Source organism: Chlamydotis macqueenii, chromosome 2, assembly GCF_036417535.1.
Source record: "Chlamydotis macqueenii isolate bChlMac1 chromosome 2, bChlMac1.mat, whole genome shotgun sequence".
In the NCBI taxonomy this organism is placed as follows: Eukaryota; Metazoa; Chordata; class Aves; order Otidiformes; family Otididae; genus Chlamydotis; species Chlamydotis macqueenii.
In genome coordinates, this window is record NC_141557.1 from 85,994,485 (window position 1) to 86,013,123 (window position 18,639).

Sequence of the window (18,639 nt, forward strand, 5' to 3'; positions counted from 1 at the left end):
TTCAGCCTTATTGTCCTCTGTAACTTTGTATTGTTACCAGACTTGGTCACCCTGTTGTTCACTGTGACTTGTTTCAAGTCATTTATGTGTGTATTTTATTGAACGTTTATGTATTGAACAGTGTGGAACACAGAACCAGAACTTCACTGATGAAGACCTTCAGCTGTGAGAATTTGCCACTTATTTCCAGTCTTGATCTCCTGTTTAAGAAAGTACTTACCCATACTGAAATTTTCTGGATAAGTAGTTCATGTTTATGTCAGTGTCCACTACTTCTGTTCCATGTTACAGGCTCCACTAATTTGTCTGATATGACTATCTGGCTTGCTGCTCTGTAGTCTTATTGGTCTCCCTGGAACCTGGCATTGCCTTTGATATCTTTCAGGTCTCGGATACTACATCTGTTTAAAGCTACATGGGTTTTAGGTCCTTCAGAACTCTTGAGCAAATACCATCAGATCTTCCAGTTTGCTACTGTTTGTTTTGTCAGTTTGTTTGACAACCTGTTCTACAGTCACTTCAATCTCAGGCAGATCCTCTGATAAGACTCCCTCAGTGAATTCTAAGCATGGAAATTTCCCGTGAAATAGCAAAAACCTTTCTGAAGGATTAATGTAGTTTCTCTTCAATGAACCCTTTTATATCCTGATCACCTGATGGCTCTACAGCCTCTCAGCTTCCTGCTCATGATGCATTTGAAGAAAGAATTGTTGTTAACTTTGATGCCTTTGGCTATTTGTCTCTTAGAACCATATTGTGCTGTCTTGTGTTTTTATATTTAACCTGTCAGTGTTTATGGTCCTTTATTTTCTTCATTTGAAGATGGTTTTGGCTTTCAGAAAGAGCATTTTTGTTTCTAATGACTTCCTTTGTCCTCCTGTTTAGCTAACTTCTTTTTGTTAAGTCTTAAGCTTTTCTTGACACGCTGCGGTGGCTCTGTGCTTCCAATATGGGGGCATCAAGTAGTTTCCATACTGCCTATGAGGACATAACTCTTAGCTTTAAACACACTTTTTTATTTTTTGTTACATATTTTCTCTTTTTATGTGGCTCATAACTGGCAGATTTTCTACCTTCTGTTGGCTTGTTGGATCTGAGCATGGACTGATCACTTAAAGAGTGGCTTCTCAGCTGCAAGATGTCAATCCGTCTTTTGTGCACTACCTGAGACCAAGTTAAGAACTGAATGATTTTTATGGGCATCCTAAGCAGCTGTCTATGATAGACCGAATTTTGTATATTATGTGCCATGTCTTTCTGTAGCTTTTTTTTTTTTTTTCGACTGTACAGGCTGCAGGGGTAATTGAAGACTCCTAGAACTACCGTATTTTGTACCCTTCTTTTGAAATACGCTTGTGTTTTGATAGACCACCAGTACTGCCAACTCCATAACTATGTCAACCCATTTGTCAACCCATACAAGTTATTTTTATTTAGTGAGATTGTTTATTTAATTTGATTCTAACCTCTTTTCCTATCTTTGCCCATACTACAAATGTTATCCTAAACTACATATTCATTACCTATTTGTTTTCAAACAGGTAGTTTTTAGACTGTAATTTCATTATGAAAACATTTTTACTTTGCTCTAAAGATGAGCTATTCATACCAGAAATTAGGAGAATAAGATCATAATGATACTTCTTAAAACTAACATTTTCATTACTAATTGCTTTTCTCTTTTGTAAGGAACAATACGAATCTGTTGGGAATTTCCTGAATCTGTGGTATTTCTACAGGGTAGCCAGAAAAGGAATTAATTGCCTAATTATTTTACTAGTTCTCTTCTTTGTGATAAAAGATATATTAAAAGAGCAAAGATTCAAAAGCATAGTTTGGGCTATTAAAGTTAACTGCTACTGCCACAAAATCATCTGAGAGAGAAAATGTGCAAATCTCGAGGGTTTGCAGTCCTTGAGTTCAAATTTTTTAGCCCATGCTGTTTGAAAGCCTATTTTTTTTCCTTAGTACTTAATAGTATTAGAAATAAGTGAATTATTTGACTAATCAATGCACTGTCTACTAGAATACTAGAATTTTTTGTTTACAAACATCCTTGTATTTATGCTGAATTTCCTTGCAATTTAATTGCAGTCTTCTGTTTATTTGACAGTCCATCCACATTCAATTAGTGTGGCAAACTGAGTCTTGCACGAATGCAGAAAATCAAGCTTCTGTGTTGTTAATTGTAAGACAAGAAAAACCAAAATCCTATAGATATTCATTTGCATGCAGTAGTTGCCCTAAAATAAATAAATAATCCCTTCTTGCTTTGTTAGGTAACTTTTGAATCCCTTACTAACATGCTAATGAGTAGCTCTTTAATAGCTACTCATGGCAATATTCAGATCTAGTATCCTAATTAATTCAGAGATTCAGGGATAATTGCAAATTATGGAGTCTGTTCTTGGATATGCTGCACTGGCAGTCTGTGTATGGACTGAGAAATCAGTCTCTCATACAAAGCAAGGAAAATCAAAAGAGAAAATTGTTCCCCGGAATAATTTCTCCAGTGGAAGCAGGAGAAGAGGAAGGGACTAGATATCTCAAATTTCTTAGACCATTTTGGACAAGTGTAAAGCTAATGGTTTGTAATGCTGGCTCTCCATCTGTAGGCAATGCCTAGGATGATGTGTGTCTTCAACACTCTGGAAGGGAGAACTAGTTTAGAGGGGTGTAAATATGGAACTGGAGAACCCCATGAATAAAATACTGGAGAAGACTTTAGGTCTCTAAACATGTAGATGGGCTGCACAAAAAGTGCAGTGTTGTGTGTTATTGGTGTCCACATACGTTGGTGTGTATGCTGCCACCTCTGTAGCTATTGCTAGCATCTTGACATAATGCTGCATCAGACCACAGATCAGATCAGAGAAGAAAGAGAGACGAGAAGCTGAGTATGCTGTCAGAATTTAAGAAGATTTTCTTAGTGCTCCAATGTCTAGAACATTTTTAGAAGTTTCACTTTTTGAAACCATGTTCTTTTACTTTGTTAGCTTTTCACATGTCGTTAAACCATACAGATATTTTTTATGTCATAATAAAGCACCTTCCAGCTGCGACAGGATTGTGTTGCTCTTTTCAGATCAAAATTACCCTACAGATCTGTATTGGAAAATCAAGGTAAAAGACGTCAATCCACAGTGCTGTCTGGTGTATTAGATTTGCTGAACATGCAAAGTCAGGCTCCAAAAACTGCTACTCTAAATGGAATTATCCTTTTATTTTGCACTTAGACATAGTAAATTTTTGTGCCTGGACAACTGAGAAGTAAACTAGAATTACAAGCTTGGGCCAGTGTAACATTGAAGAGTCAAGGTCTGTTACTAAACTCCACCTCTGTTTCTGTCACTCTCCTTGGAGAAGATCCACCATCTCTGACGTTTTGTTTTGCTCCCGCATTGACCTTTACAATTAATAACAAGAAGCCCTAAAGCAAGTCAAAGCTAGTGAGTTAGAAAGTCAATTTATCTTACATTTTCCTTAAATTGCTGCTGCAGAGGGTGGAGAAGCAAAAGTATGAGATTAAAACGTTTTTAGTAGTTGTAATCCTGTCCTACCAGTCCGAAGCTTTTACCTACACGTTATTAGTTTGGGGACTGAAGTATTTTGCATGGGAGAAAGTGAAATAGCACAGCAATCGTGATGGGTGATAAACCATTGGGAGTGTTGGCAAGGGATGCAAAAACTAGTGAGAAGGAGAAGAAAGGAATGAGCTAAAAGACTGTGGCTGAATACAAAACAGAGAGAAGGGAAAATGAGATAAAAAAGGACCAGGCAATTTGTAACAGCAAAATTGAGATAATTTGAATAACTTTGGTGATTGTGCTGGAGAAGAAATAATGCAATTTCCCTAGGAACAGAAGTCCAGGCAATTGGGCAACGTGCCTTCAGAGAGCAAAGCTTGCCTGTAACTTGCAGAGGAACAGGGCAGTGTGCCTGGAGAACTGAAACATGCAACTGAATGCAATTGTGACCTAATTTGTATCAGAATCCTAAAACCAGAAAATAAAATAGAATCTAATTTCTATAAAAGTTGTTAAAGGTGTGAAAAGAACTTCTTTGAAGTAATTTTACATGAAAAAGAAAGAATATTTTATTTTAAAACACTATAATCAGCCAAACTAGTTGTTAACCCCATAAATAATCTATATGCATAATAGCCCAGATGCCATGCTAATCTCTTGTCAAGAAGCATGGGATTGCTAAAGCACTTAGATCAGGTGAGGGAATAAGCAGGTTCAGGCTGATAAAATACTAGCACTTACATAAAGTCCAGTGTGCCTTTATATAAGCATGATGATGATCAAAGAGTTTGATAGCCACCGATCTATCATCCATACAGATTGGCATAAAGCCTTAGAAAAATTTACAGAACTCGTCAGTTCTCCGATTGTGGAAAAACGAAGTTAAGACACCTGTGGAGGTCTACTCCAAACAGATCTTGCTTCGATGTTAGATCGGATGTGCAGTTGACTTTCAAAATCTCCAAGAATGGAGATTGTACAGCCTACCTGGGCCACCCATTCCAGTGTTCAACCACCCTTGCTGTGTTGTTTGCTTTTGAGGGTGGGATTTTTTTTTGTTTGATTGCGTTTTTGTCTTTACATCCAGTCAGAATTAACCTAATTGCTACTTGTGACTGTTGCCTTTGTCTTTTTGCTGTGTACCTCTGTCAAGAGCCTGGTGATGTCTTCACTGTGATCCCTCAGTAAGAATTAAAAGTCTGCAGTTAGATCTTCCCTAGGCCTTCTCTTCTCCATGCTAAACAAACCAAATTCCTTCAGCTGCTTCTTGTACAATGTGTGGTTCAATCTTCTAACCATCTTTGTGGCCCTCTGATGGTCTTGCTTCAAGATCTTGTCATGTCTCTTGTCCTTATGGCCCAAAACCAGGCACTGTACTCAAGGCACAGTTTCAGGAGTACCAAATAAAAGGGAATAATTATTTTCTTGTACTGCTAGCAGTTCTTTCTCTAGTGCAGTGAAGTAAGTGTTTCGCCATCATCACCACAGGAATGCACTGCTGAGTCATGACTTGTTGTCCACCGGACTCCCAGGTCCTTTCTGTGGAGATACTGTACTGTTACATGGGATTCCATTCTCCATGCAGGACTTCTCATTTTCCTTCCTTGAACTTCATGACACTATTGTTGGTCTGTTCCTCCAACTTCTCAAGGTTCCTCTGAATGGTAGTCCTGCCCTCCAACGTATTAGTTGCTTTCTTTAGGTTGATGTTACCTGGAAACTTGCAATTGCATATAGGTGCAGTCATAGCTATTAACAAATTTGTCTTTTTCTTTTTTCCCCCTTAATTTTTTTTTTTTTGGCCTCCATTGAGATCCTGCAATGACGTATCCACCACTGAGTTTCTAACTTTGCCACCTCTCTGCTGATCTGATTATTACCTTGTTGTGAGCTTTTTCCCTTCACCCCAGTGTTATTCGGTGAAAGGGAAGAATGAAACAATCCAGTGAAAATGATAAGAACAGTACAAGTGAAAATAGCCCAACAATGGAGAAAGTAGAGAAGCTGGAAGAATTGAATGGTACATTCTAAAGCCCAGTTTTGAAGCTTCTGAACAACATTCAGTGTCATATGCATAGAGGCATTGCTAATGATGTTTTTATCCTGTTTGAAAGCATCAAGACATTCTGTTTTCCTTCTAGTTACAGAATGAGCTGTCAGGTTTGGTTTGTGTCTGATGTTGTGCCTAGATTTCCACCAAGTTAAACTTCCCTAGATTTTTCTGGCTTCCTCAGGAAGTATGTGCCCCAGTTTTAGCTGCTCATGTGTATCCGATGTGATAGGTTAAGGATAGTTTATTGCCAGTGCCGCTTTAAGTAATGGCATTTACTTGCTGTTTGTAGTTGTGCAGTATATGGAATTATGTGTGATACCATAGGATGTACACAGCAATATACACATACTACTTGTGACATTAATTGAGGTACAGTTTTCTTGTTTAATAGGTTACAGGATTGAGCCAATGTTGTACATTTCTGCAGCCTATGTACTTCAGGAACTTCTGTGGTTTCTAAGATACTCCTGTGAAATACTTCTATGCAGGAGATGATTTATTGGTTTGTGTAGCTGTAATCAGGCTTTCTCTATTCACCTCACCAGGGATTCCCAGCCTTACCTTAGAGCCGTTACTTGTCTGTATTTGAAGATTCAAATGATCGTCAGTGCACCAATTTGTTGTTGTATAGTGTATTTACAGTCAAAAGCTAAACACTTTTCCTCTTTTAATGTTATGACCTTAAGATTCTTGGGAATTCAATAAATCTGCAAGGCTGTTCAGCGTAAATTTAGATGTATTCTTTTTTTTTTGTATCAGCTACTCTTTAGTGTCTCTACTGATTTTGCTGTGTCTTTTGCTCAGCATCAATACACATCTCTGTGAAAGGACTGAAGGATAACTTCAAGATTGTAAAGTACAGAGTAAAGAGAGATCAAGTCTGACTCTCAGCCAAATTTCTTTTGACCTGTTTTACTCCTCCTGACATTAAAATGGGTCAGTATGGACCACTCAGCAGTTACAAAGCAGAAAAATAACTAAATACCCTCCTACTCGGTGTGCCCTGAGCTCAGGAGTTCATAACCTGTCTGAAGGCTGTGAAGATTACCGTCGAGCTCATTCAGTTTCTGAACCACTGTGAAATGTATGACCTCACTCAAATCTTATTCAATACTTGAAAATTTGGTGGCTGCAGAGGAATAAAACAGATCTCATACTGAAAAGGCAAATACATCCAGTTGCTGTCTATGGAATAATGGATATTTAAAAAAAAAAAACAAAAAAACCAAAAAAACAACCAAATTTGTAGTACCGGACAGATACACTTTTAAACATAAATTGCTTCAGACTCTAGCAGATACATGCTCTTTTCATCACTTCAAAACGATTTGATAAAGTTATCATGAAATTCCTCCCTTTCCAAGCTGCTGTCTTGAGTGATTTCTCTGGATTACTCTCATCATGATCTGTAATCTTTCTGTTGGCTTCCCACTCTCACATCCTTTATGGTGCCAGGTGCTCAGGACTGCCAGACTGGTTGTTTTACTTTGCAATGCCTTTGTGTCATTTATAGTTCATGCTGTGGCATCATTGCACTTTTTAGCACAGTCCATGAAGCTGCACTTAACCTGGTGTTACTTAAATTAATTTTGATGTTGCGGTGTAGTCTCTGCAGTTCTTCGTTCTGCAATTGTCTTGACAACAGATTTGCATAATCAGTGGGTAGGATTTGTTTTTAATTTTGATGTTCTGATTATCTTGATTCAGATAAATAATAGAAGGTTGTGAAGAAAACACAACCTGACATGAACTGGTGAAAATGACTGTAAACAGAACAAATAAGACAAATGACCAAGTCAGGTTCTGCGTTTGGGTTTTTTTTTTTTAATAAAATGTAAGCAAATGCTGTTTCTAGTTTTCATCTTCTTGTACTGCAGCAGTTTCTTGAAACCTAAACATATGGATTTATTCAAATGTTAGTCCTTCTCACTGCTTCCTGAACAAAAAGAAGGAAGCTTATTTACTTTCTGCCAGAGATTCTTGATAAGAAGAGATAGCAGACTCTCCTGACTTTCTTGAATTGTTCTTTTCTTCTTCCATTCCAAAGAGAACCCTGTGGACCTGCACTTTTGCCATCACATGAGGGAATAGCAAGCATAATTATTTGTTAAATTTAACGTAGAGGGTAATTCTGAGGTAACTGTTTGGCTCTACCCCTTCACATATCCCATCACCTCACCTTTCATCTCCTTCCTCGCATTCCTAATTTCTGATGGCACCTGATAAAACACAATTAAGTGAGAACCAGGACAGTGAGACATAGCAGCAATTAAATCAAGCTAGTAAAGAAGTTACTGTTCACCTATTCTAGCCATTTCCATGCATGAGAAATCCTATGTTTTTGTTTTTTTTTTCTTACGTGATCCAGCACATCTCTGCTTCCTGCTTTGGGAAGAACTTACACACAACTGTCCTTTTCCAGTCATCTCTGCAGGGCAAGACGTAAATAATGTGGGCAGTGAAAATAGAAAACATGAATTTCTACATCTGAAGAAGAAAAGAGTTCCCTTAGTAGGGGACCAATTATCGAGAGAGAGAGAGAGGCTGCTTAAATCGTCATTTTAGGGCATTTGCAGGAGTAGCAATTTGTACAGTAGGGCTGAAAGATTAATGGAGAATGAGTCATGAAGTATAGTAGGAAATGAAAGAAAGATGGAACGCAGAAGAGAACAGAAAGAAGTAAGTAGGAAAGAGATAAATGACAGAGTCAAGACTAGAAAAGTGTATTTTGGAGACTAGAATCATGAGCAAAAAATATTCTGTAGACAAAGTAATCGTGATGCAAGGAGGTTAGTTGGGAAAACACAGAAGTGTCTGGAAAGCAGTCAACCAGAGTGGTTAACTGAAGGAATACAAAGCATAGAAAATACATGAGAAGATACACAGTCCAGGTAGCAGAAGAAAAGAAAAAGGCAAAATAATATTTACTTTAAACATATTTCAATAAAATACATTTGAGGGCATTTCTATATTAAGTTGACTTGGGATAGAATGGACAAAAGGGAGCTAGAGAGAGGTTGTTTGGAGAGGTTGTTTGCCCACCTAGTAGAGTAAGAGGACACAATGAGCTACATTTTTCTGTCTGGGGAAAGGCAAATGACAGCATGGACAGTCAGGAGCGTTAGCTCTCGAGTCCTTGATTCTTACGTTCTCTTAGTTAAGATTATGAGGAGAGCTGCATCTTCTCACTAGGCAGGTAAAAAAAGTGCCCTCTGCTAGGCCATGGCGAAGAACATGTCTCGTCTGCCTCACCTGGGAAGGCAGGAAGTGAAGCTGGCTGGATGAAAATGTGTGCAAAGCATCAAAATGTGCATTGATATCATTGTTGTGTTAGAATCAAACCACTTAAAAAATGCAGTGGAGCAGAGCAGCTGTTAAAGCTTCTGCTTTTATTTTGAAAGGAAACTTAATGTTCCGTTTGGTTTTGTTTGGTATTTTATACTATCAGAATTTCTCAGTTCTTTACATGCTTTGATATAAGCATGCTAGCACAGCAAATACTATACCACTTTGATTTTATGTTCTTCAAAACTTTAGTAATATTACTGTTACAATCCTTTGTGCAGTAAGGGTATTTTTTTTTATGCAAACAAGGCCAGAATTTGCATAATAATTCTTGGAATGTTGATCAATGGTCTCTTCGGCTTTTCAGACAATTGATTCTGTTGGTGAGAGATAAATGCTCTCTGTGAAGTAGACATATCTGAAATAAGTGATTCTTATTAGGTGATTTTTAATAGTCCTATCTACAAAAAACAAGGAAAAAGACATTTCTGAGTACTACAGAAACGTGCAGAGAATATTATTAACTATGATTACTAATGCATTATTAACATTCAGTGAGCAGAGATATTTTGCTCTTTACACCAGCCTGGCTCTCGATGGTATTCTTGTACTCTGGATAGTCTTGCTTGGAACAGTGAATAAAGAATTAAGTAGGCTTTGTCAAATAGTCAGTGGCGGTTTAAGTATGCACTGGCTAGTTTGTGCTGTACGTAGCCTACGTGGGCTTCTCCTCTTACTCGTAGTGCAAGACAGAAGTTGTTCCATGCTGTTATCAAGAGAAACTGAAAGGACTGATCCATCTGAATTAGGTAGAACGTCCACCAGCCCTTTCCTTCTTCCATTTCAGTTATGATTTGCTTCGTTTCAGATATTTGAAAAGTTTAATGCCTCTATTTACCCTTGGCTTCTTGGTCAGAGGTTTTAGGGAGCAGATAAGATGAAGACTTTTGAAGCCTTCTCTCTGCTCCTACCATTTTTCTCTCTTTCTCTCAAGTACCAAGTTCTTCAGTGGCACTCGGTGGATGTAACTCATGACCCAAGTAATTTCCAGTGCTGTTTTTCTGCTAGGCAAGACATTGCTGGGGGATTATTTAGGGGACTTTCTCCCGCATCTCTGCATTATGGTGAGGTCTTTTTTTTAAAGAAAAGATGGAGAAAGAGACAATGGGTGCATTTGTGTGGACACAGCAATAATTTAACAAGTAGATTCTCAAATTATTTCTCCTTCAGTCTTCAGCAAACACAAAGGAAAGGGACAGAGTACTGTTTTTATCTATCTGTAAAAATGACTTAATGTAACTATGACCAAAACGAAAGGGCAGCAACATTTGGCAAATTTACAATGAACATTAATTCCCTAAAAGTGTTTCTTTTTGTATTTGATAAAACTACTGTGTGTGGGAAATGTAGCTTTTTAAGGAATAGTGGAGATTTTACTTGTATTAGTTTGACTGCTGCTTTTTTTTTTTCCTTTTAATGAAAAAAAATCATCTCTTGTGTATATATATATATATATATATAAAAACAAACCAACTCTTTAGAAGCACATTTGTAAGCTTTGTGGATTAATCTTATCTGGTGGGACCAGTTTGGCTTCCTTAACTGAATAAAAGGAAATACATTCAATTAGTGGTAGGATTTTTAACAACGGCTTTTGTCCAAAACTACTTGAGTTTCCTTTCTGTGCATCATTAAATGCAGAAATTAAACTGTGTTTCATCCATAACAACACACCCTCAATTTAGTTTATTTCACTAGTGTGTACTGTGGTGGTTGTCTTTTTGAACACAAAAGCTTTTGTCACCATGTGATCATCTGCAGAAATTTGCATCTTTTAAAGTAACACAAATTGTTTTTATTTGTGATTGTATTTGGACCAGTTTAAGAACACAATGGTACGCTACTAAGAAGTGTACGTGAACTATGAATGATTTTGACATAGGCCTAAATTGTTTACTGTATTTGGTAATTCTATTCCTAATAAACCACCTCGTTCTACGACATATATCATTAGAGTGTATGAAAGAACGAGTAGGTGTTACCACAAAAATTTGAACTGTGAATGTGCTTAAAACAAACAAAAAAAAAGCTTTCCTATAAGGTATTATACTAACAGTTCTCGCTCAAATTATAATTTTATGTGCTGAAATTCCTTCTTAATCCCAAGAGAAGTCAAACCGAATGTTTTGCTTGAATTTTTCAGGAACTGCAGTTTGAGAGACTGACTCGAGAACTTGAGGCTGAACGTCAGATTGTAGCTAGCCAGCTGGAGAGATGTAAGCTTGGATCAGAAACTGGAAGCATGAGCAGCATTAGGTAATGTACGAATTGTTAATTTCTTTGTAATGTAGTGAATTCTGTCGCTGTTACGAATTACCAGTGAGAAGAAGATTGATCATCATCTTACACCCCAGGGAGCATGAGATTTTAGTAGAGTTTGAAAATTTGCATTTTTGTCTGCTTTTTAAAAATAAAATTTCAAGAGGCTTACTTTCATGCAATTTGTTATCTGGTTTGTCCAGTACAAATATAGTAGTCACATTTTGGAATTAATGTATTTGCTTTAGTCTGAATGGATTAACAGCAAAACTCCTGCTTCCACTACCGATACAGCTGTAATTTTCACCCAGAGCTTTTTAGCTTCATGTTTGCAGAGATGTATTGATAAGTTTTGTGAACATGTTTTCTCATAATTTCATCATTCAAAGTATTAAAAGCTTTAGAGATAATTACTTAAAGCTACTGACGACGTCAAAATGTAATTATATGAGTCGCTCTTTTTTTTTTTTTTAAACAATTACTTTCTTCAGGTTAAGAAATTGTTCTGGTACATTGTTTGGATGATGACGAGATTATTTAAGAAACTATAACAAAAGGAATTTGGTCTCTTGTTCAGTTTGGTGTAAGTAAGGATTTTGTAGTTTTGAGCGTCTTGCTACTAGTTTCTTTGTTTTCTCGGATAAACCTAATAAAGTAAAGATAATAGTGCTTGAGTTTCAAGGATCAAGGAAAAATATCGTCCATTTTTTCCAGTGAAAATATTAAGTGTGATATCTTTTGAATAAATAAGATTAAATATGACATGCCAACCTTGGTGTCAAGTTTTGTATGATACTAGTATAAAAATGAGAAAAATATCTGTCGCTCCCGGAAGAAACTTTTACTCAGGTTAAGCAATTCAGACTACACTTCAATCAAATAAATAATTGTTTTCATGATAATTAGGAAATAATTATTCAGTGGAATGTCAAAGATGCAGCAAAAATACTAAATATAACAGTTCAATTAAAATGACAGAAGTCAGAATAATCTTTCACTAATTCAGCAGAAGCTGTATATGAAGTTGACTTAAATATAAGTGTTATTAATAAATCAAGTGAGAATTAAGTCTCTAACATAAAATCTTACTTTATTCTATATAATCTTCCCCACCAACTAGACGTATATTAACATTAGAGGAACTATATCACTTAGAATTATTTAAGCAGTGAGTAGGTAATATTTGGCAATGCAGTACAGTATTTTATTTGCACCTTAAGTGCACTCCCCCAGCACTTTAAATTTTAAGTATGCTATGACTGCATTTCAAAAAGACTATCTGAGCTATGTTTGAATAATAATGAGCTATGTTTGAATAATAGTGTTATCTTAGGACTATTCCAGCAAGTAATGTAGAGGTTGGGAAATATTGTTTGGAAGGAGGTGTTTTCTTGATGGACTTATGTCCTTATTGGTACAGTTGTATCAAGGTCACCCAGCTGTTTTTTAAGAGACTCCGGTTATTTGAGAAATTTAATATTTTGACTACTAATCTCTCTGTGGAATAAACTACTACCTAGAATAACTGAGGAGATTTTTTTGTAAATTTTTGACATCTGTAATTTTCCCAGGAAATATTTTACATATGAGAGTTAAAAATTTCTAGTGTTTCAACAAAAAATATATTAAGAAATACTTGAAATACTGTTGTCCAGAAGGTAACATCAAAAGCTTAGAATTAAATAACTGTTCTTAGACTTGTCAGGTGATTTAAAAAGGAAATAAATAATAATCTAATATTTTTTGTGTTACGTTGTTGTTTCTCGCATATATATTAAAAGAGCTTTAATTTTCTGTTAGTTTTAAAGATACTAAATCGTTATAGGAGGAGGTAGAACTAACACAAATATTAAGTGAAATCAAATATCAGTCTGGCTGCTGTGCTGACTTTCCAGTGCTCATCCAGATTTCAGAATGTTTCTTTGACATAGTCTAGTGAGACAGAGACTTGGAAGATAAAGAATTATGTAGTGGAATAAGATGTTAGGAAAAAAAATTATCTGACTTCTTAAATTTTTTTTTGGAGGCTGTCGGGGCAGAAGAGGCTTGCTTCAAAATACTTTTTTCCATAGATATGACCCTCTGTGAAGCTAAGCTTTTTAGGCATACGCGCTTTAACACAAGATGATTAATTTTGTGGCAAATATTAAATACTTTAAAAGTAAGTTTCTTACTTATACAGAGTAATCTGAGGATTTTGCCATCTTTATTTTATTCAGGTACTAAATAATTAATTAATTGTTTTAAGCATACTTTTCTACTGGAGCACAAACTAAAATCAGAACTTACAGCTGTTGTTACTTAGCTTTTATTGGTAAAGAGCTTTTTAAAATGATCTTTAAATTGCATTTATTTTAAATACTGTCATTATTCAAAGTGAAATCCTACCTGTAAGTCTCCAGTGGAAGTGAATATACGTCCTTCACTGATGCCGCCGTTGTCTGATGGCATCTGGGTTTATTATGCAGGTACTTTTCCTTATCAAGGAATAATCAAACTGGACTGATTGTAATTAGCGTATTTTAGTATTGTAAAGTTAGATTTTTTTTTTTTTGACACTTCACAATAATTCACTGAAAATATTTCAAAGGAATTTTTCTTATTAATATGCTACCTGTGTCTGTTAGTACCCAAGTATCTAAAACTAGTACATGGAGCAGCTATCCATATTTGCAATTTTACTCAGGCTAAAACAGCTTACAGGGATGTTTTCTGCCATATCTTGGTCTAACATCTTAAAACAATGGCAGTTACATAACAAGTACTTACAGTTCCCTTCATTGTGGAGATAACAGAAAAACTGATCTCAGCTTTACCTCCTTGGGGTAGTAGTTTCATGGAATCTTCCTGTATGTCTTAAGAGATTGTGCTCTTGAAACCTTTTTTTAGGAACGTGCTAAAGGGCTGTTATTTCTGGCTTCAGTTTTGTTTTATGTACTCTTCATGCATATGTAACGCTTGGACCATAAGGAGTTGAGTATCCAGCTGTGTCCTGAAGCTCCATGTGGCTCAGTTTTCATTCTTAAGGATTTCCTATATAACCTTTTATTGTCATAGAAATTGGGATCCAGAAAGTAATGTGAGGTGAATTTGCACAGCACAACGCACCTCTGTACAGAATTGTGCAGCCTACCTGGACACTGTCGAGGTAACATTGACACTGTCCCGCACAACATCCTTCTCTCTAAACTGGAGAGACCTGGATTTGATGGATGTACCACTTGGTGGATAAGGAATTGGCTGGCTGGCCTCATTCGAAGAGTTGTGGTCAATGGTTCAATGTCCAAGTGGAGACCAGTGAGAGGTGACATTACTCGGGGTCTGTATTGGGACCGGCCCTGTTCAACATCTTTGTCAGCGACAAAGGACAGTGGGATAGAGTGCACCCTCAGCAAGTTCGCCGATGACACCAAGTTGTGTGGTGCCGTCGACACACTGGAGGGATGCCATCCAGAGGGACCTTGACGGGCTGGAGAGGTGAGTGCATGCAAACCTCATGAAGTTCAACCAGGCCAAGTGCAAGGTCCTGCACATGGGTTGTGGCTATCTCAAAGCACACATATAGGCTGGGTGGAGAATGGATCAAGAGCAGCCCTGAGGAGAAGGACTTGGGAGTATTGGTTGATGAGGAGCTCAATGTGAGCCGGCAGTGTGCCCTTGCAGCCCAGAAGGCCATCCACATCCTGGGCTGCATCAAGAGAAGCGTGGCCAGCAGGTCGAGGGAGGTGATTCTCCCCCTCTACTCTGCCCTGGTGAGACCCCACCTGGAGTACTGTGTCCAGTTCTGGAGCCCCCAACACAAGAAGGACGTGGACCTGTTGGAGCGGGTTCAGAGGAGGGCCACGAAGATGATCAGAGGGCTGGAGCACCTCTCTTATGAGGACAGGCTGAGAGAGTTGGGGCTGTTCAGCCTGGAGAAGAGGAGGCTCCAGGGAGACCTTACAACGGCCTTCCAGTACTTAAAGGGAGCCTACAGAAAAGACAGGGACAGTCTCTTTAGCAGGGCCTGTTGTGATAAGATGAGGGGTAATGTTTTTAAAATAGAGAGATATTCATATTAAACATTAGGGGAAAAAAAAATTACAATGAGAGCGGTGAAGCACTGGAACAGGCTGCCCAGAGAGGTGGTAGATGCCCCATCTCTGGAAACATTCAAGGCCAGCTTGGATGAGGCTCTGAGCAACCTGATTGAGTTAGAGATGTCCCTGCTCCTTGCAGGGGGGTTGGACAAGATGACCTTTGAAGGTCCCTTCCAACTCAAACTATTCCATGATTATATAATGGGAATCACTGTATCTTACATTGGTATAGCTTCACAGCTCAGATTGATCAAGTTGGATGAGCGGCAGCACTAAGTAGCCAGGAAGGAATCTAGCATTTGTAGTTTCTGTGATACAAAGTGATATCTCTGTACTGTAGTTTGCCTGTGTATGTGCCAGTTTGTTCAGAAGAGATTAGATTAGCCAGAACTGACTGCTCTATCCAAAGCTCTGATTGCAACAAGTCTTGCTCACCTGACGGGGGCACAAGTGCTTGGTTCTTCCATAGGACCTTTTGCTAACCTTGAAGAATCGATTTGAAGTACTCAAGGAAACACCATGGCTTTAATAGTGTTCATAGTATCTTTGCCTGCCTACCTCACAACTGGACCCCATCAAAATACCCAAAGTAAATTTTCTTTGTCATATCTTTGATTGGTAGTATTTTTTTTTTTAGAGGAGTAGGGGAATATATTCACTAGGAACTATACCAAAAGCACTTGATTGCTTTCTCTTCAGGAACAGGTTCTTGGCTGTGAATCAAAGGGGGAATCAATGGCTTCTGACAAAGCTGAATAAAGTACTTATTCCATGAAGTAGGACAAAACTTAGGGAACTCTTCCATGCCACAGTGTTTCCCTGTTGGCAAACTCTAAGCAGTTCATTGCTCAGTCTGCCAAGTATTAAAATTTCATCGCACGTTGCACACGGAGCCAAGTCATGTTCTATACTGCTCCATCTCTCTGGCTAAGGTGCTTATTCCTTCTGGTCCAGATCCATCAGTCTGTCACTCCCTTTTGTATGGAGAGCAATTAGATGTCTGCATATCTTTAAAGTCTTCAGGAGCTGATAATTTTAAGCCTGTGTTAATGTATTTCAAATTTCTGAATTTCCTGTGACCACATGACGTAGTTCCTCAAAACAGAAGCTAGTGAAAGTGAGAGTGGTCTTTTCCCTTCCAGAGGTGAAAACAAAATCTGAGGCACTTTGAAGACTCAGATGCATGTTTGCATGTTTTCTTTTGAAAAAAAGTTGAGACAATATAGTGCCACAGAATGGAAAGACTGAACAAACAAGGAAATAGATTGCACGCATATATGTGTAATATATGTGGAAGCTGTGTCTTTACACAAGTATCCTTTGGCATTGGTTGAAGAACTGTACTTACTTCTTAGTAAATCCTTAAAACTTTAAAATAAGTTTATTTTACATCTCTGTCACTGTTTTATGTGAGCAGCTTACAGTTTTTACTCATTTTTTTGGTGGAGCCTTACTGTTTGAACTTGGGAATGTAGCTCAAGCATAGCCTATCTTTTTCTTTGAACATATAGTTTGCAACTTGGTCAGGCAATAGAATTTTTCTCAACTGAATTTCAACCTCCCACTGAAATGAGTAGAAGTGATTTGCTATTCGCTATTGAAAGTCTCCTGGAAAGTCTGACATTTGTGCATGACTATCCTAAGCAACATGTTGAAGTTTCTGTATTTTACAGGTAGCAAAAACACAATCTAATTTACTGAATTACATGGAAAGCTTACCTATTTTGTATATGCTTTCTTCAATGTAGTTCTCTCTCTTGGAGATGCATATATTATTCACACTTTATTATTGAGGAATCTGATGTTTTACTTAGGAGGATACAATTTTTGCAAATTCACATAAAAAATGTCCAGCAAGTCCAACTGATAAACCCATAAGTTCCTTCGTTTAACGAACATTTAAGAGATAGATGAAATGCATTGTAACATAGGTAGACAATTTACACTGTGTTGGTCAAGTAAATAAAATTGAAGTTATAAAGTTTTCCTGTACAGCTGTGGGTTTTAGATGTGATGTAGGCTACTTATTGTGGAAGCATATGTATTAGTCTTTGTAGACATTTAATACTAGGAGTTGACAAATCCAGTAATCCAGTAAAGGTGAGGCTTCCACAGCTTAGACCTGCACAGGCTGGAGAAATGGACTGCGTGGAACTGTATGAAGTTGAAATTTATAAATGAAAGCAAATGCAAATTCCTGCATCTAGGATGAAATAACCCCATGTAACAATACAGTCAGGGGCTGTCTGGATAGAAAACAGCCTTACAGAAAAAGACCTGCAGGACCTCTTCAACAACAAACTGAACATGAGTCAAAGAAGGACAGCTGCATCCTGGGCTGCAGTCACAAAAGCGTAGTCAGCAGATCAAGGCAAGAGATTCCTCCCTTCTGTTTGAAACTCATGAGGCAACATCTTGAGTACCGTATCATTTTGGACTCTCCCGTATGAGAAAGACATCGGCATGCTGGGGCAAGTTCAGGGCAGGGCTGCCAAGAAGTTTGGAGGCTAGAGAGCATATGGTGTATGAGAAAAGGCTGAGGGACCAAGGAGTTTTAGCCATAAGACGAGAAGGAGCAGAAGAGATCTTTCTTCTGTCTACAACCAGGTAATGGGAAGACATCGAGAAGAAGGGGTGAGACTGTTCTCAAAAGTGCATTGTGATAGAATGAAAGGTGACAGACACAAGTTGGAACATGGAAAATTCTGACCAGATGTAAAGAAAACATTTTTTACCATGAGTTGGATGAAACACTAGAACAGGTTGCCCTGAGAGGCTGTAGACTTTCCATCCTTGGAGATACTAAAAACATGACTTCCCCTTCCCACCTAAATTTTTCTGTGCTTTTTATTATTATTTCCACATAAATAGTGGGAAAATAGTTGTATTGGAATTCTGTATATTTTTTGACATCAAATTCTTCATATTTCAGAAAGAACTCTCTAATCTGAACTAATGAACGTATGGTTTGTTTTTGCCTGTAAATGGAGGTATTAGAAAACCAAAGTTGAAAAATATGTGGTTAGTGTGGACTCAAGCAAAATATGAGCCAAAAGAAAAAAGATATGTTTCTATTGTATTATTAGAGCACAACAGTTTCTTCTATGCAAAGAGTTTGATCAACAGTCACATTTAGAAAATAGTGCAACTTTCAAGTAAAATTTATACACCATCTTATTGGAAAACTGTTTTGCCTGCATTCTGATTCTTTATCAACTCAACATGTTATAGAATCGTAGAATGATTAGGGCTGGAAGGGGCCTTTAAAGGTCACCTAGTCCAACCCTCCTGCAAGGAGCAGGGACATCCCCGACTAGATGAGGCGCAGAGCCTCATCCAGCCTGGCCTTGAATGTTTCCAGGGATGAGGCCTCCAC

The 18,639-nt window shown here is 37.7% G+C and overlaps 1 protein-coding gene across 9 annotated transcripts in view; it reads left to right on the top strand.

Moving 5' to 3' along the window:
- CTNND2 (catenin delta 2) overlaps positions 1-18,639 on the top strand; it is a 676,745-nt gene that overhangs the window by 246,277 nt on the left and 411,829 nt on the right. For all 9 annotated transcript variants that reach the window (XM_086740367.1, XM_086740369.1, XM_086740370.1 and 6 more), the window contains one exon: positions 11,069-11,181. In XM_086740367.1, the coding sequence (XP_086596493.1) occupies positions 11,069-11,181 (113 nt within the window). The remainder of the gene's footprint in view (positions 1-11,068; positions 11,182-18,639) is intronic.